Source organism: Rhinolophus sinicus, linkage group LG05 (genome assembly GCF_036562045.2).
Source record: "Rhinolophus sinicus isolate RSC01 linkage group LG05, ASM3656204v1, whole genome shotgun sequence".
NCBI lineage: Eukaryota > Metazoa > Chordata > Mammalia > Chiroptera > Rhinolophidae > Rhinolophus > Rhinolophus sinicus.
The window spans coordinates 49022000-49041978 of record NC_133755.1 but is presented as its reverse complement, the minus strand read 5'-3'; the positions used below and the strand labels follow the sequence as shown (position 1 = coordinate 49041978).

At 42.1% G+C, this 19979-nt stretch overlaps 1 protein-coding gene across 2 annotated transcripts in view; it reads right to left on the bottom strand.

Moving 5' to 3' along the window:
• The window catches only part of ARHGAP25 (Rho GTPase activating protein 25), an 84679-nt gene that overhangs the window by 34187 nt on the left and 30513 nt on the right, over window positions 1-19979 (bottom strand). For both annotated transcript variants that reach the window (XM_019718366.2, XM_074332093.1), the window contains exons 2-3: window positions 13079-13278; window positions 5342-5429 (exon numbers count right to left, since the gene is read on the bottom strand). In XM_019718366.2, coding sequence (XP_019573925.2) covers window positions 5342-5429; window positions 13079-13278 — 288 coding nt within the window. The remainder of the gene's footprint in view (window positions 1-5341; window positions 5430-13078; window positions 13279-19979) is intronic.

Here is a 19979-nt window from a genome sequence, read left to right as displayed (position 1 = left end):
AGGATTACTGCTCTCCTGCCTGCACAAGACATCGCAAATTGTAGGTTCTCAATATATACATGATGGACAAATGAAGTTTGTTAGGACTTTCTTTACCATTTTCTCTTCAAACCCAAGACTAGAAAAAGACATAGATAGTGTTTCCTGGATTTGTGTTTTCAAATGGACAAAACGGTGAAGGAAATAACAAGGGGGAATGGGGGGCGGGGGGAAGAAGAGATGAAAAGAAAGAATGAGAGAAAGTGACAAAAAGAACAATAGGGAAAGAGGGCGAAAACAGGGAGAAGGAAAGAATCAAACATAGGTCTTAGGAAGGACAAGAAAATAACAGTAATCCCTTTCAATTACAGGATGCTATTAAATTTCGAAGTGCATTTGTAGACACCAACCCATTCTTCTCTCAATGTCAGGGCATTTCCCTTAAAGAGAGCCTGTTCTAGTACCACATTTGTGCCCAAACCTATATTTTCTTGCAGGAAAACAAAAGACTTTCAAGTTCCCATTGGTTCTGGCCTCTTGAACTTATCTTAATGTCACCAAGCCTTACCTTCTTTGACCCTCTGAGACAACTTGATTCTGAATCCATCTTATAATTGGGTCATCAGCTCTTCTGACCAGAAGGGTCAGTCCATGGAAGCCCTCCCTGGCCATTCAGGAACATCCTGAGAGCTGGGTGTTTCCAGAAGTGAAATGTAAAGTAAAAAGTGCTCAGAACAGAACTGAAAAGTCTGTAGGAATCACAATATCCCTTTGAAATAGAATGTGGCTCTAATATCATTTCTACTCTCCAGATAACGGAACTGAAGCCCAGAAATCAGAAGGGACCTGCTCATTGATACCCAGCAAGTTACTGCCAAACTCAGGGCAAGACCACTTGTCTCCTTTCTTCCAAAAGAGTTTCCATTAGCCCATATTGCTTCAAATTTGACCTTGGCCAAAATTTATCTGGCATCCTTTCCCATCATGCCTATACTCCAATCTACTGTGTTGTCAAGAACACATCTTTTTAGTTTACCCTGATTTCTGGGAAATCCTTTAGTTCCATCATGGGATCACCATTGAGAAATAGCTCTCAGAATGTTTCTGAGTGGCCAGGGCTTCCATGGACTGACCCTTCTGGTCAGAAGTTCTGATGACCTGATGACAAAATGGATTCAGAATCAGGTCATCCCAAAGGGTAAAGAAGGTAAGGCTCAGTGATATTAATGCAGGTTCAAGAAACCAAAACCAAAGGGAATTTGAAAATCTTTTGCTACCCTACAAAAAACAAAAAGTCATGTTTGGGCACACTGGGGTGCTAGGACAGGTCGCTTTAAGGGAAGTTGCCTAACATTAATACAAAGCCCATGAATAGCAACTCTGCCCTCTGACACATACTTTCTCTGACTTAAACAATCAGTTTAAATATGTCACTTATTGGGGTGTTTCCTTATCAGAAAGAAACTTCCCTTTTTTTTCACTGCCTAAAGAACTCTTATTCACCCTTCAAAACCTAACTCAAATATCATCTTCTCTAAAGTCTTTTCTCAATTACAGTTGACATTCAATATTATTTTATATTAGTTTCAGGTGTACAGCATAGTGGTTAGACATTTATATAACTTATGAATTGATCCTCCCAATTAGTCTGGTACCCACCTGGCACTATACATAGTTATTACACTATTACTGACTATATTCCCTACGCTGTACTTCACATCCCCATGACTATTTTGTAACTACCAATTAATTTGTGTTTCTTAATTCTTTCACCTTTTTCACCTTGCTTCCCACCCCACCTCGCATCTGGTAACTATCAATTTGTTCCCTGTATCAATGAGTCTGTTTCTATTTTGGTTTTTTGGTTTGGTTTGGTTTGGTTTGATTTATTTTGTTCTTTAGACTCCACATGTAAGTGACATCACATGGTACTTGTGTTTTTCTGATTTATTTCACTCACATGGTACTTGTGTTTTTCTGATTTATTTCACTCATAATACTCTCTCGGTCCATCCATGTTGTCACAAATGGTAAGATTTCATTTTTTATGGCTGAGTAATACTCCATTGTATATCCCATTGCATCACTTCTTATCAATCATCTATTTTGCTGGACATTTAAGTTGCTTCTGTATCTTGGCTACTGTAAATAGGGCTGTAGTAAACACAGGGGTGCTTATATGTTTTCAAACTAGTGTTTTGGATTTCTTTGGATAAATACCCAGAGGTGGAATTGCTGGGTCATAAAGTAGTTCTACTTTTAATTTTTTGAGGAACCTCCATTCTGTTTTCCACAGTGGCTGCAATCCCACCAACAGTGCACACAGATTTCTAAGGACACTTTCTTAACATCAACTCTTCCCACTTTAAATTAACATCCTATCCTTATCTCTGTCATAGCAGTAGCTAAATTATCCCGAACATTGGTTTCCTTGTCATTAAAATCTAGGTAATAACTTAATAGGTCTAAAACTAAAGCCTTGATCTTCCACCCAAAACTTGCTCCATGCAAAAATCCGTTTTTCCTATTGTTTCAGTGAAAACCTCGGAGTCAACCTTGACTTCTCTTTCCCACATCCAACCCATCAACAAATGAAGTCCTCTCCACCTTCAAAATATGTCCAGAAATTGATTATTTCTCATCCCTTCACTGTACCCACCTCTGAGTTGAATAATTGCAATAGCCTCCTCACTGGTTTCTGTGCTTTGCCCTAGCGCCTTTTTATTCTCAACTCAAAAGTGTTTTAAAACATAAGTCAGATCATACCACTTTGCTGCTCAAAACTTCCAAATGGCTTCCCGTCCTTCTAGGATAAGAACTAAACTTTTTATAATCGCCTGCAGTGCCTGTAAAATCTGTGTCCACCCCTAACTAAATCTCCTACTCTTCTTTCCCGTCACAACTCCACCGTAACTACTTTGGTTTCCTTGATGTTTCCTAAACATGTGAATAGGCTCAGAGACTTTGCACTGGCTGTTCCCCTTCCTGGGATGCGTCTTCCGGATGTGTAGTTGGCTTACTCCTTCAGCTCCTTCAGATCTCTGCTCAAAATTTACCTCAATGATGCCTGCTCTGCCCATTCTATTTAAAATGACAAATCAATCATACCCACCTCACAGCACTTTTCCATTGCTTAAAATTTTTCTATAGTATGTATCCCATCATAAAACTATAATGTACTCATTTATCTGATTAGTTGTCAGTCTCCTCCCACGTAAGCTGCATGCAGGCTGTTTTGTTCTTTGCTGGACCAGTTCCTACAATGGGTGCCAGGCTCATATCAGGTGCTCAATAAACTTATTGTTTAAATGAATGACAACATCTAATAACGAAATATGAGAATTAAATGCAATATATGCAACAGAAGAAATAACCCTCCTATCCTTGATGACTCCCGTTGGGTGGGAGGAGAAGAGACAGTTATTCTGCTAGAGGTAAATGGGAAGAGAAAAGTTTGCCCTAAATTTTTACCGGTCACAAATAAAGAAAAACGTAACTACAATAAGTCTTCTCTATAGCCTTTGTGCAACCAACACTGGCAATCACAGAGAGAGGGCCCTGGGTGGGACAGCCATTTCTTATGCCAGTATTGGCCCCTGAGAATCATCTTGCACAAGAGGATGACAAAAAGAGAGACTGAAAATTCTGGGCATCATAAAAAATAAAGAGTTGTTTCACTTTAGGTTGGGTAGAGGCTTAGGAATGATGGTGCCTTTAGGAAAATCGTTCTGCACCTTACTAGTATTGCTTTAGAATTGTAGTTTGAGAGAGAGACAGACAGACAGAGACAGACAGAGAGAGAGAGAGAGAGAATCTGTTTAAGAATTCCCCTAGCAGCCCAGGAGACGTTTTTGCAAGTATGAGTGATAATGAGAGGACAGAGCTTCACCCTACTGGAGCACAGCAATCCTCGAGGGTACTGACATTTGGTGCAAAGCCCACAGTGAATTTGCAGCTCTCAGTAGGGCTCCCCCAAATTGAAAATTCAGAAATTGGGACACGTGTCACCATGGATGGTTGCATCCCATTAATTGTGCTGGGAAAGGGATCCTAGGAATGGAAGAAGCCTGTGGGAAAGCAGTGGATTTATCCTAGACAGGAGACACTGAAAAAATAAGCTGTTCCTCTGAGGAGGAAGAGAGATGGATAGGCCTTCAGATAAAAAAGCAAGGAAGGGCCCATGAGAGGCCATCTGGGAAAAGCTGAACTTCAAAAAGAAAAGTTTTTCTTTGTTTTCTATAAATAGTCATAGCCAGTTCTAGGATTAGTTTCTACAATGTCATTTCCTCTAGTTCTCCCCCAAAATATCAAACTCTTCCATGGCACTAACTGTATTCCAGGTACTAAGTGTTTCATATATAGTTCTTAATATAATCCTAACTACCCTCATCACTGTTGCCATTTTACAGATAAAGACATAAAAGCAGGGAAAAATTAAATAACATGATCACAATTACACAAACAGTAAGTGTCAGGGCCAGGATTTAAACCCTGGCAGGGTGGCCCCAGACTGGACCCATCTAACCTCTCTGTTACACTGCCTTCTTCATCGAGTTTCTCATGCCCACAGCAGCCTTGTGAGTGGTAAGGAGGGAGTTAAGGAAAGGGGTGCTAAGGGCACTTGTGGCCTCCCCTGCTGTGTTAGTACCTCCCAGCAGACTGGCTGCACCCTGGGAGTCACAGTCCGGGAGTTCTGGTGGAGCTGGGGCTGGCGAAGGAGCAAGAGAAGCAGCCTCAGTGTGACTGGTTCACACAAACGCAAACTGCCCTGAGACGACTCGAGACAAATTCCCCTTGCCCCAAATGCGTTTGAGGAAGGTAAAGGAACTCTTGATTAGGAAAAGCGCCCTCCAGGGTGCCGCTAACATGTGCAGTAGGTGAATTACAGCACCTGACATATGCTAGGTGCTCCGTAAGTTGGAGCTGTTGTTTCTTATTAGGTCATGTTGAACCATAGGAGACGTGACTGTTGACAGTTTTCCACCTACCAAATGGCAATTTCACGTGGTTCAATTTACATTTTAACGGTTAATGTTAAATGTCCCACTCACCTAGGCTGAACTCCATTTAGCAGCAAAGATAGTGTACTTTTCAGACTGGTGTCCCAGAGCCTAGTGGGAATACCTGACTCCAAGTCTGTGCTCATTAAATGCTTACAGAACTGAACCAAACCAGCACCCACTGAGCTCACATGTTAGTTATTGAGCTAGTATAGTTTATTAACTCTATACAGAGCTACTGTGTATTCTTACTAGGCTGGTTGGTTAGTTGTTGACAGACTCACTGAATATAGCTTTGACTTCTAGGATCCAGAAGGAAAATGGGAATGTCATACACATCTGTCCCACCTTTTGTCGCCTACCTGGAATGACTTCAAAGACAAACTTCCCCGCTTCTTCTGGGTTTATGGCGATCTCTTTGATTGTACTTCCTGGTAGATACATACAACCCTGAAATATCAAAAGTCAGCAATTTTATCTCCTATGAACTAACATTAAGTTGGAGGACAGATAGGATGATGATGGGATTGGGGAGTGGAATAGGTAGAGAAGAGCATGGAAAGTTAGCTTTGAATGGGACCCTCTGCTATTCAGGCCTCAGTCAAATTAAGTGGTAGCCACGTGAGAGCAAACTGGGGGCCCAGAGAGAAAAGGACAAGGTCCTGACAGGAGAATGAGCTGAGACGGCGCCCTCACCAACACTTGCTTCGTCCTATTTTTCCAAGATCCCAACTTCCTGGTGAAACCAGACACCTGATCTCTGTGAAGGCAATGCTGAGTCTGAGTGGAGCATACTACCTGCCGGGCTCCCAGAGGGGCCATTGAGGACTGAACCACAACTAGCATTCTAGGGGATGGGGTCTTCCCCTTTGCTAAGTGCCTTAAATATATTATTCATTTAGCCCTCCCAGCAATCCTCCAAGCAAGGTATCATCCTGCCCATTTACAAGTGAGGAAACTGGGCATCGGAAAGGTTGTATAATTTGCCCAGTGTCACAGAGGTAGTACCGTGTTTCCCCCAAAATAAGACCTGGCCGGACAATCAGCTCTAATGCGTCTTTTGGAGCAAAAGTTAATATAAGACCCGGTCTTATAATATATAATATAATATAATAACATAATATATAATATATAATATAATATAATATAATATAATATAATATAATATAATATAAATACCAGGTCTTACATTAATTTTTGCTCCAAAGGTGCATTAGAGCTGATTGTCCGGCTAAGTCTTATTTTTGAGGAACCATGGTAAGTGGCTGAATGCTAATTCATCTCAGAAGTAAGTTCAATGCCTGTGCTCTTCACCATCATAGTTGTCTTGTCATAGTAGGGACCCTTCAGCTTAAAGTCCCCTGGAAGTGGGGAGGAGGATCATGGATCCCTAGGGGAGGGGAGCGACGGTGCAGTAGGGTATGTGACCTCTTCTACCTGATTATGTTATTAGAAAAAATAAGTTACTTTCACGATGGGTAGGTTTGATGCTTTACCATTTACTGTGCACTGTCATATGCAGGATCTCTTTAGATCCTCACAACAGCTTCATAGCAATAGCATGGCAAGATTTGCCACTTCTACTTTGCAGATGAGGAAACCAACACGGTGAAAGGCTAAGTGACTGCATGAAGGGACAGAGTTAATTTGTACTAGAGTTAGTTACTTGTGGTTTACATCTCAGTGGTTACTGGAGGTAGCATGTCTGATTGTGAGCTGTAGAGAATAGACGTGTGTGTCTTTATTCTAGAACCAAGTACGAATGAAGGAGATTGGCAACAAAGAAGCTACAAAAGCAAGAGTTTTAAGGAACTCTTAGATAAGCTCAGGAGCTTCAAAGAATAAATGGATCTTGAGGGTCTAGAAATAAAAATGTCTAAGGCTGAAGGAGAAAGAGAACAGAAGAAAAAGAAGGAGGAGGGAAAGGGGAAGAGGAGAAGGGAGGTGAGGAAAGATAGAGGGAAAGAAGGAGGAGAGGGAAGGGGAAGGAGAAGAAAAAGGAAAAAAAATGTCTATAAAAGGGAATTCTGCATTTTTTTTTACATGTCTCTAATTTTATTACTTAGAACTAGCCTCCACCCACCCACATCTTTAAATATCTATGGCCTCAGAAAAAAATGACCCTGAGGTTGTGCTGTTGGGCTACTTTGCATGAGTTATGGCACCAAAATAAAAGGTCATGTTATTTTTAGATAGAAGGGAACACTGCCTGGTAGGAAGGAAAAGAAAGTGCGATTTCAGGGGTACCTGCCTCTCCTAAGTACCTCTCCAAACTAATACTTAACACCCCAAATCATTTCATTTAAAAATAGTAAAAAGAAAATACAAAATATATAAATACCATTTAGTGAGATGTTACTAGGTGCCAGGCTCTGTGCAAAATGCCCTGAACATACTATCACATTTAATTTTCACAAGAGCTCTATGAGGGATGGGCTGATATTTTCCCCCATTGGAGAGACGAGGAAGTAAGGCTCAGAGAGGTTAACTAGCTGATCCAAGATCACAAAGCTTGTTAATAGGAAAGCTATGATTCAAACCTTGGTCAGTGGGATTCCAGAATTACAAGTAAGGCTTTACTTACAAATCCCCTTTACTTGCTGGAAGAAGTCATGATCAGAATTAAACGTAATCACACTAAGGCATAAATGACAAATTGGTATCTATTTCCTCATATTGAGCAAGAGAGTCTTGAACATCATAAATGAATAGAGGAGAGAGGAAGAGTAGGAAATAGCAAAAGAGACATTAGTGAGGGTGAGGGCAGCAGGAACTGTCCCAGACAAGGAAGGGCCTAAGTTGCCCATGGGCACTTCCATGTACTTGGCAAGTTGATTAGGGTAGACCTTGTGCAAAGATGGAAGGAGGGCAAGATTTATGCTGGAGGCCACAATTCCTACAGCAATGACAGGGAGAGCAATGGGATGCTGGTATGCCAGAACCCACTTATACTGGCTCAGGAGAGCTGTTACATTTTCAGGAATTCTGTGAGCCAGTTGTTAAACAGAGCCATTTTAAAAAGTAAAATTATAATAACTTACAATGAAATATTCTATACTAAAAATAAAGGAAATAATATGCAGAATTCATCACTTCCAAATTACATACTATATTTGCCTATGATTTCTGTTCATGTGGTTATTTACATCTAATCCATCTGTGTGGTCAAAATACTACATAACATTGTGCTACTGCGTATCTCTTCTCAACCCCGTGTTCAGTGATGTCATGTTGGTCGCTTGAATCAGCTTCGGTGGGAGTATTTACACCACAGAACTTGACAAATGCTGCATCCAAATTAACTTCCCCACCAGAGAGACATTTGTTAAACATTTACCAGCATACCACCCATAGACAACTGCCTGGGTAACTTCACAGAAAGCAGGAGATGAGACAATGGGACAATTAAGCCAGGATTATCTAAAACCGTCATTGTTCAAGCAGAGACTTCCAGGCAATTTGCTAAGATTCTGTTTTAAACAACTTCCCTTACAAAGAACCTTTTGCAATGACTTATATAAAGCTAGGTCATAGAGTTACAGAGCATATGTGGTGAGAGCTAGACAGACCTTTCTGAGAACTCAGAGAATAAAATTGCACAGATTTCTCGAACCCTTCTATCGAACCCCAAGATTCATGAAAGCGCAGATACAGGAGTCCATCATTAGGGTTCTATAATTAGGTAATCATTCTCCTTAGGTTCAATGTTTCTCACTATACATAGCACTGAATATATCATATTATTTCTTTTAGATAGTTTTTTAAAACTAGAATGATTGGGTTTATGGGTGTGAACTTTCTTTGGCTCTTGGAAATCTGGCCAAATTGCTTTCTAGAAAAGTTGCACCAATTTACACACACATCATCAGTACATTTGAGGGCCTTTTTTCATCTGACTGCTCTAATATTTTTGAGGTGTCTTCTGTTTTTTGAGTTTTTTAGGTACTGTGTGTGTGTGTGTGTGTGTGTGTGTGTGTTCTTTTTAAATGTACAATGAATTTATATTGTAGAAAAATTAGAAAGTAGACAAAAAAGAGGAAAATTAAAACTTATGTGTAACTCCAGTACTCAGAGATAACCACAGTTAATACCTCTGTACATTTCTTTCCAAGCCTTTTCCCAAAAATATAGTCACAATTTTTTTCCTTCAAGAACAGGATTAGAATACACATCGTATTCTGTTGTAAACTGCTTTTTTCCCCAAACAATTATATTATGAATATCTTTCAATTTCAAAAAGTATTAATTTAGGGCATCAAATGACTGAGTTATATTCTGTTGTATAGATACATACAAGTTCTCTGATATAACTTAGCCCCTGCTACTGGGCATTGTTTTCATATCACTATTATAAACAACACTGTGGTGAAAACCTGCACAGGTAAATTTAATTATCTATGCCAGTGTTAATCATCCACTTAGGTTAAAATCCTAGAACTAGAAATTCAGGGTCAAAGGGTTTGCGTTTTTAAAAGGCATCTTACCCTCCAGAAGGGTGGTATAGATTTTCATTTCTACCAGCTGCTCATGAAAATTCCTGTTCACTAGTCCTTACCAACATTGAAATTTCTAGAAAATCTTTCCCAATTTGATAAGGGGACAACAGTATCTCATTAGCTTACATTGCATGTCTCTAATTATTACTGAGGTTAAACTTTTTATATATGCTTTTTGGTCACAGCATTTTTGAGAAAATTGCCCATTTGTGTCATTTTTCTATTAAGCTATTTCTTGTAGATTTGAAAGAATCTATAAACAATAGTGTATATAAAAAATTTTTCCTGTTTATTATTTGCTTTTCACTTTATTTTGTTGGTTTTTAAGGTATAGACATTTTTATTTATACAAATTAGTCTTTTTCTTGTGCTGTTTTTGTTGCTGTGTTCAAAAAATCACCTGTCTTCCAAAGATTATGGGGATAACTGCATTTTTTTCTAGGATTGTTATAAACTCATTTTTTATATTTAAATTTTTAATCTATCCAGAATCATGAATGGTGTAAAACATAGTGTAGAAATATACCTTTACTTTTCCCCCCAGATTTAGCTCATGTCTGTAACTTTCATTTCATTTCTAGATATTTGCAATGTCTGTGACTCCCAAAATAATATTAAACAATAATAATAAAATTATTTTATTTTGAATTGATTTTTCTTTATCTTAATAAAATAATTATGGATATGTGAAGTCTACAAGGATGTCCTCTTAATTCTTGTTTGTAATAACAATATACAAACATCAGCCCTACTTCTCAACTAATTTCCAGTACGAAATTAGTTACATAAATTATACAATGTCTATACCATAGATTATTTTGCCACCATTAGGAATTACATTGTAGCATATTTAATAATAAGGGACAATATTCATGACATATTGTTAATTTTTTAAATTAAAGAATATTATTCTGTCAATTTTGCACTTAGAACAGATGAGTTTATAAATGTTTATGTTTAGAGAAAACTGGAAGAAATGAGAATTTGGTTTTCTATTTCTTGCTGATGGGATATTTTTGTTTTCTACTTCGTGCTTTTCTGCATCTTCCAAATTTCCTACCATGCACATACATATAGCTTTTGTAATTAAAAAAAATACATATCCATGTTAAGTAAAATATTCTTTTTAAGAAATTAATTTTTTCCTAAAAGTTTTTTTTTTTAAACAACTTTTTATATCTGAAATGAGTATCGGATCTTATCAAATGCTTTATTCAGCCATCAATGTAGGGGTTGTGTGGTTGTTCTCATTTGACTTATTGATCTCGACCTATTGATCTGATGTATTATATTAATAGATTTCCTACAAAATAAACCATACTTGTCATCCTGGAAGCAGCTTTACCTAATTATCCCAGGCTAATGTAATCCTGAGAGGACTTTGGGTTGCCTTCTCCAGAAGTACGGGAGAGAAGCTAGGACCTTCAATAATTTATTTAACCCTTTTACTTCAGTTTATGCTTTTGCAAAACAGTTTTTTACACTTGCTTCATATCATTTGATCCTGTGACAAATGAAGGCCAGGTATGATTGTCTCATTTTACAAAAAAAGAAAGAGGGATCCAGAAAAATTGAATAATTATATGGCCAGACAGTAGTAGAGCCAGGAAAAGAACATGAGCTTGGAGATACTGTACCGTTCACCCTCTCACCCTCTACACTTGTGGGAGTAAACAGCACCAAGCTGTCCTTTCTGCTAATTCAGGAAGGCCCACACATTGTTGCCATCTCCCTCACTCTCTGCAGGTGGGAAGACTTTTTGCATCCGCTAGTAATGCACCAGTCACTACTAGCACCAGTCACCATCATGTTCGCCCGTAATTGCTTGGCCATGATAGTGTCTGGCTGGTTCACAAAGTGAAGGAAGTCTGGTTACCATGCACAGGACACTGAGCAAGAACCCCATCTGTGGTGGGGGTCTCTGGCCCTTCTGCAACCTTTGCAGTGACGGACACTCACAGCTCTAAGTAGAGGGCCTGGTTAACCAGATGCTGCTGACACATCACGGATCCTCAAGTCTGCCTTTAAGAGAACTGGTCTCTTCCAAAATGACTATCTCCTTTCTTTATATACCCTGCCATGCACCCCCAATATCCTCAACCTTCTTGGGGCTTTTTTTCTGACCCCAGAAGGTTCTAGAGTCTGTCTTCCCTAATAAGTTCCTTCTGGCCAAGCCCACTCTTCTACCTCCAAAGACATGAGGTGTAGATAGTATGACTAGATGTCCTGAGACATAGAGTTTATACCTGGGGCCCCAGGGAAATTGTTAACAGTCTCCATTGCACTCTCGTGTTCCAAGATGGCTGTGAGGAATCACTGACGCAGGGAAAAAAGACTTAGGCCCAAGGTTTAAGGTCAAAGCCCTCTCTAGTCCCGTCCACTACATCGGGAAATCCTGTCTGCTGTCCTCTAAAGTATATGAGGAACCTGTTCATTTTCCTGCAGCACACAACTCCCACTGAGATTCTCAACATCATAACCTCTCACCTAGGTTACCCTCCTCCCTCCTCCCTCCAGTCCTGCATCTATTTTTGAATACAGGAGCCAGAGACATCTTTTTACAACATAAGTTAAATAATGTTCCCTTTCTCCTGGGAATGTCCCCATCACCCTCAGAGTAAACACTCAAGTCACTTCAGTGGCCTGCAATGCCCTTTGCTATCTGTTCTCCAACCTTCCACAACCACCCCCAGTTCTTGGACCTCATCCTCCCCTCTGATTATCTCATTCCTTAGCTCTGCTTCTCCTACACTGGCATCCTTGCTGTTCCTCATGGACATCAGACATGTTCCACCTCAGGGCCTTTGCACTGGCTATGCCTTCTGCCTAAAGTGTTCTTTCCCTAGAGATCTGCTTGATTACTTGTTTTTCCTCCTTACTCTTTGCTCAAATGTTACCCTCTTCATCAAATCATTCTGACGACTCTTTTAAAAATTGTAACAACTTCCCCAAACACTTGACCCCCCCCTTAACCCATTCTATTTTTACTTATAGAACATGTCATTTTCTAACAAACCACTTAACTTTCCTTATATATTCTGTTTATTCTCTGCCTTTCCACCCATCTTCTAAGTTCTACATGCCAGGGATTTTTATCTGTTTTACTCACTGGGTTATTTCAAGTACCCAGAACAGTGTCTGGCATATAGTAGATGCTCAATAAATATTGATTAAACACATACATGGAAGCCCCAAATCATTTTTCCTATAACCAAATCCACTCTCTCTCTGTGCCTTTACACTCAGTGTCACCCTCAAGGTCATGTCGCTAGCCTTGACTTAAAGCTGCATTTAGGAAGCTCCACAACGTTCGTCTCGGGGCTTCCTGAAGGAGGATCACACTGTCATCTTTGCAATTCAGGTTATATATATAGAAAACAGTGAAAAGGAGAGAGCGACCTCTTCTCAAATGGGTGTGAGTGTAGTACTAGTAAGAAGGCCCCTGTGAGTTTGTATGCCATCTAGCTGAGCTCCACAGCCCCCTCCTGCATGCCTGGAGAGAGAGAGAGAGAGAGAGAGAGAGAGAGAGAGAGAGAGAGAGAGAGAGAGAGAGAGAGAGAGAGAGAGAGAACTAGTATTGGGGACAGAGGGCCCAGCTAGTACCTGTGGCTTCATGTCTTCTTCGTCCTTGTAGTAGTAGAGCTGCTGTGCCCTCAGCACAAAGTACCTCTGCTGCCAGTTTTTCACAATGGACCTCTGCTTCTTCAGCCAGCCCATCTTGATAGGCCTTTCCAGTGGGTTGGGGGTGGACGACTGGTGAAAGGCCGCCATCTGCTCGCCGGTCATAACGCTCCTTGACCGCGCTATGGAGAGGAACAGACAGGCAGATTGACTGCGGGATATGAAGCAGTGTGCAAAGAGTGGGCGGAGAGGTGCGAGAGGAACCCCCGAAGGGGCTGAGCAGCGGGTGGGGCCCCAGCCAAGTCCGGCTCACAGGTCCAGATCCGTATCAGAGAAAGTCTCCCATGACCCAGCGAGAGGCCTGCTCCGGATGAGGCCGAACCGAGACCGAGACCCAGACGGAGGCAAGAGCCAGCAGCCCAGGGCGCAGGCAGTCCGGCCGCTGGGGTCGGCCCCCTCATTCTGCAAAATGAAAGATTGGCTGGAGCCTTCTGAAGAGGAAGTGGCCACAGCATCTGACAAAAGGTGCTTCCTTTTTCCTGCGTGGGAGTCAGTATCTGACAAAAGAGAGGAGAAAATAATGCCTCGCTCTGAGGGTTCAGGGTGCGTCCGACGCAGCTGCGGAGGCACAGGAAGCTGCCGGGCATTCTTCACGCGAGGAGGAGCTGATGTGTTCGCCATGACCTCACTGTCAAATAGAGTCCTTCCCTCACAGACCCCCGCCACCCCGGCCCCTGTCCCCGCAGCCAGCATGCAGGAAGCTGACTCCTCCTGAATTTTCCTGCAGAGTGTCATTGAGGGCTGTTCTGTGCCCCGCCTGCTAAGAGTGTTTACAGCCATTTACACTGGACCAAGGGCCTTCCTGTGGCCGCTTTCCTATATCGTTTCAGTCAGGTTGTCCCTCTCATGTGGCTCATAGCACACAAGCATTTGAAAGGAAAAGAAATCTGCCAGAACGCAGAAGCAGAATTTTAATCCAGACCCCTCGACTCACTGCATTGTGTAGTTGGCTTTTGTTTTTACACAAGAGTTCGTCCCGCCATTGGATCGGGGCCAGGTGTCCAGAGCTTGTCTCCGTGGTCACTCACATCCAGGACCACTCTCTTCACATTTGCCAGTCCTGTGTCTGCATTCCTCTCCTTGCTGGAGGAAGTCTCCATTTTATTATCCCTTTATTCAGCTTTTGACGCTCCCCAGAACATTCACTGCTTAGTTGAACTAAGCCACCTCCACTCTCTCCCATTGCTTCCCACCTGGTTAGAGATAGTTTCTTCCTTTCCTGGCACTTTGACCCTGAGTCCTTTATGCGATTTCTCTAAGCCTCAGTTTCCTCGATTGTTAAACTAGGATAATATTAGTCCCTACTCTATGGAATTGTTGTGTAAATAAAACAAGCTAACATATACAAACCACTTAGCACAGTCCCTGGTCTAAGGTAAGCAAATGTAACTGACAAATTTTATCAACAGATGACTTACTACTGCGAGCATGGAGATTCCATCTTTATTTCAAAATGTTGCTCCATCATTAAGCTTTTCCTCTTCCTTCATTCCTATCTTTAATGTATTGAATCGATAACTTTTCCCATTGCTTTTTATTCTTATTTTTCTATATCCTTCTAGGTGTGTGGTTTTCAAACTTTGTTTATGTTCATGGCATACGTTCCAACATCAGAATTTTATATGGCATTACAGAGTCTTTCTTCCACTGACTCTAACTACCGGAGGTGCCAAAAAAAATGTATACAGGTGTACACTTTGGTCAACGTTACTCAAGCAGTAGTTTGCCATAATCAAAAGTGTCTGGATGCTGATGGTAACCACTTTGAGCACCTCTTGTAATTGCAGAAGTCAAACGTGACTTGTATTCATCTTTTGTTATTATACATTATTACAATTTTAATAGTTTTTTTTTCTTTCTTAAAATGTGCATCCTTTTTTTTTTTTTTGGCATCCTCTGTATATCCAGAGTTATCACCCTACTTGTGTGTGTCACCCTCCAACCCTGTATTAATGTCTGAAGAGGACTCTGCCCTAACTGCACTCCCTTACATGTCTGTTCCTGTCACGTACACTCATTCCCAGGTGCCAGCTTGCGGTCACCCCTTACCTCCCACCAGGGACTGGAGAGGTCATATTATGTTGTACACCTGGGGGCAAGATATACTTGATCCAATCTCCTGTTAGACAGACGTCATCATAAGAGTACATACACTCAGCTGTAGTAACAAGTAACTTCACATTTTGACTACAGTTTGGCAGTATGCTTATTAAGGGCTTGCTATACATCCGTGTGTCCTGGCACCCAGGTAAAATTGTCTTATCTCTTGCTCCTTAGTTAACTGCTATCTTCAAGACCTCCTATCTATAACTCACAGGACAGTGGGGCTGGTCACTTACTCTAAGACTGTGAAGAAGATCTAAAGGAATGTTAACAGGGTTTTGGCAGGAATACAATGGGAGGAGGGAATTTGAAGACCTGTATAAAGCTCTGTGTCTCTCTAGGTCAGAGAATGTAACTTGCAAAGACTTGTATCCTATAAAGAGGGCAAGTTGTAGGCAGAGATGAAAAGAATGGTTCACACACACAATCTCTGGAGAAAATGAAAGAGTCAGGAAGCCTGGCAGATGCAGGGGGACTCTCCCCATCTGAGTAGCCTTTGTGTCACCCAGTCCAGTGTGACTTTTGTGACCATGCAGCAGAAGTAGTATCAGACGTGGGAAGGAGGACTCCCCTCCTAGCAAGGACATAGGAGGAGTCTTCACTCAGCCTCAGGAGAAGAGGGAAATAGGCAGGTGCCACCTGGTGGTTATAGGGACTCAGGCCTCATGAGCTAGCCCCCCACTTCCCCAGACCCCCAGAAATAGTGAGAACCACTGTAGGAGATCGGAGAAACTGAAGGTGTCCAACAGCTTTGAAGAAGTGGGATGCAGGGAACAGGAGCCAAAAAGACGCTATAGATTAAAGAGCATTACCTCAGCACAGTTGCTGGATACTATTCTATGGTTCATTCTAGGAAATGTTTTATGTTCTGTTGGGGAAAAAAGCAAGAACACAAAAACCAAAACCTCCCCCTGGAAGTATCTGTGCATCACAGAATGGCCTGGCAAAGGCAGGGGTAGGTCTGGGGATCCAATGTTTTCTGACCTGGCCAAGAGGGGTTTAGATGCCCCTCTCGCACATAGGCAGCCACCTTGTCTGTCTGCATATGGCCACGGCCTTCACTCACTGTGTTTTATATTCTGGAAATGATACTGTTAACCCATACATCCACCTAGTGTTTCTCGCATGCCTGTTATCGTCACCAGTGTAGACTCTATGACGATGGCCACTGGGTCATGTGTTATAAGTTAGCATGTGGATGACTCAGTACAAACCTCCGTACTGCTGAAAAATTAGACCCAAACATGGAAGCGATGACAGCTGGGGCTCTGATGAGCCTGTGACTGACTAAGCAGGCGAACTCTGTGTCCCATGTCAGAGCCAGCTCCCACCTTGTCCCTCAGCATTGTCCATCATGAGGTAACACAGATATCACTGAAGAAAGCCTGGTGGGCCTTGAGTTTCACTTGGTTTTGACTAACTTTCCTTGTTAGTTCCTTTGAATGACCTCTCTTCTTTGTGGGTGTGACTTGTTCCCGGATAAAGTAAACAAAGAAATCTGTTACTATTAATGGAGTTATTTCTCATAATGAAAATAGTAACCTTGATGAGCTTCACTTGTGAGCTAATCATTGCCCACTGAGTACATACTCCCAGCCTTTCCGGAAGGATTTCAGGCTGTGAGCTGGAGAGGGGGCTGCAGGCAGACCAGGGAGGCAAGATGGGGAGTTGGGAAGTTGGAAGGCAGTTTCTTAGCATTTACAGAACACTCTGAGGAAGGAGAAAATGTGGGTCTCATGAAATCAGAAACCCACCCTTTACTAGAGAGAGAAAGAATAGCCCCTAGCATCATGGTGTCTAATACAGTAGCCACTTGCTGTGAGTGGCTATGTACATGAAAATGAATTAAAGTAAGTTAAACTTAGTTCCTTAGTCACACCAGCCACATTTCAAGTGCTCAGGAGCCCCAAGTGGCTCCTGGCTAGACTATTGGACAATACGGATAGAGAACACATCCATCATCCCAGAAAGTTCTATTGTTCAGCACTTCCTGGAATCTGAGTGTTATCATTATTAAGCATGGGACAAAATAGGCCATAAAGGTGGGGAAACATTTCATCAAATAGAGAAATCAAGTTGAAGGACCCAGAGAAAAAGTGGCTTCAAGTGGAAGAGTGAGAAGTTCAATTTTGTCTGAGAGGTAATAGGGAGCTACTTCATGTACCTTAGCAAGGGAGGCCCATGACAAAATACAGACAAGTTATATAACTGTACTGCATATGCTGATTTTAGTCTGCAGTTGAGTAAGGGCTCCAGAAATGGAAGAAGTGCACATTCCCAGGGATGCTGTTTCCACAGTAAAAGTTAGCTCTTTTTTTGCCCCAAGTTGGAGCAAGATAAAATTAAAGAAGGAAGTATAAACAGGTCAGCTTGGGAAGCGTTATCACTTCCTTTCTTCATTTTCCCATCTTCTGACCACAACCCCCCAAAATAATCACAAAATCTTCTAGGGTCTGTCTACTTGTGAGATATTTCTGCTCTCAACTTTGCCTTAGTTTAGATTACATTTTAGATGGCTCTGAATGTTTGGGTGAGGTAGGAATAGTTCATTCAAACCTTGGGGAACCACTGAAGGTATTTTCTCAGTATGTTGATATGAGCATTAGTCTGGGAACCATGTTTAAATGAACTTGAAAAGGGAGTAGAATTTATATGGCTTTAACCCGGAAACCCTCTCGCGAGCTACAGACCCATCTAGTCAACCGCCTGCATGTACCTCACTGGTAATCTCAAGGTCACCATGTGACAAATCAAACTTACCTCCCACCTCCTCATCTCCCATCATTCCCCTGCTTTGCACCAACAAACATACCCAAGTCTCCTTTATCTCCTCTGGTCTCTATGATGTGTTGTGAATGACCTTTTCCCAGCCAACCAACCAAATCAAAAAGCTGCCCCATTCCTGCGGTCATCACAATCCACAACTCTGTGTCTCTCTGACCTAGCCTTCCTCTCTACACCTACCTGGTTTTGGGCACCCTTCTATCCTCTCCTTGGATTTATACAGTAGGTCCCTGACCTATCTCCCTCCTACCAGATTCACCTTCAGTCCATTAGTGACATTGTTTATGGACACAAATCTGATGTTACTCTCCTGCCTAAAAGCCTTGGATGACCCTCCAACACCTTCATCCTGAAAGACGAAGGTGACGTCCTACCATGGGGTTCAGAGTCCTTTGTGGTTTTCCTACTGCCTTTCCTGCTCTTTCTCCATACCCATCTGGCTCTTTATCTTTGACAATATACTATTCCCTCTGATGGAATATTCTCTCGACCCATCCCACCCACTCCCAATTCAACCTCTTGGAAAACTTGTTCAACCTTCAAGACTTATTTCAGGCCACACCTCCCATGAGAACCTTTCTCAGCCCAGCTAGACTCAGTCACTTCTTGGGCTTTGTTTCTCCTTAACTGGGGACAAATGCTTATCAAAGCTCTTATCTTTCTACCTGGTCCTTTTTCTTACTCTGTAACCCTCTCCATAGCGCTCTAAGACGGGGGCTGTGCCTTAATGCTTTGGCCTTGTTCATCCTTGTATCCCCAGCGCCTAACACAGCACCTGTCAAAGAGCAGGCGGGGTGAAGTAGCAGACGGCACGGGCTTCATGCAGCCATGGGTGAGTCATGTTCTGTCTGAGGGTCAATTTCCTCCTCTGTGAAACTGTGATAATAATATGTACCTTGTGGGGTGGCCAGCCTATAAGGATTAATAATGAAAAGTGCAGAGGCCCCAGCCAATGTCTGCCTCTTAGAACATAGCCATTAAATGGAGGCAATTATTATTTGCATTGTTATCATACTATGGACTTGATTTTATGTTAAACGAGACAAGAAAGAAGAAATGAAAGAGGGAAGTGATGAAAGGAGGAAAAGGGAGAAAGAAAAGGAAAAAAGGAAGATTGGCTGGACGTTGTACGACATTCCAGGTGCAAATCCAGAGCCTGAATTAGGATGGTGGCGGTGGGAAAGGGACGAATAGGAGAGGCAGTTGGGATGCAGACCACCAGACCTCAGCCACTGGCTGCACGAGGAGCAGTGGGAGGCAAGGACTTCCACAAGGTTTGGGGTTGGAGGGGCGCAGGGAAGGCAGCCTTCTCCATCCTCTCATTCGATGCACACTGGCTGAGCGTTTAGACTTGGTCCTGGCCCTTCAAAACCTTTTTATAGCTCCAGCACCTTATAAACTGCAGCCATACAATAAAAGCTTGAAGATGTTTATTCCTGAGGCCACTGTGCCTTCAGCTCACCTTGGGAGTCAAACATCTCTTTCTAAGAGAGAAAACTGAGATCAGAAACTTGAACACTTCTTTTAAAAGGACCTCTTGCTTTTGAGTGGTGCTTTATATCCTACGTGACATGACCTCTTGCAGAACATGGAGGGTGTGTAAGTAGGCAGTGTACAAGGGTCTTGGCAGAAAGGGTGAGTAGGGCTGAAACTCAGCTGGTGCTCCTTTCATCAAGATGTTACTCTGGTGTGTGGCTCCATCCATCCACTCAGAGACAGAGGAGCCTATTTTTCCACCCAAAGGCACCATCTGCTCCCCAAGGACGGCTTCTGTCCCAAGAGTGTGAATGGGCAAGAATTGACCCTGGGTCTTTGCTGGGCACAGTATGACAGCCTGTCTCCTTTCATTCCCCTTTGAGGCAGCAGTCCCCTGCTCCAACCCCAAACTCTTGGGGATAATGGATTTTCTTGCTGCACTTTCTTTCTTCCATACTTA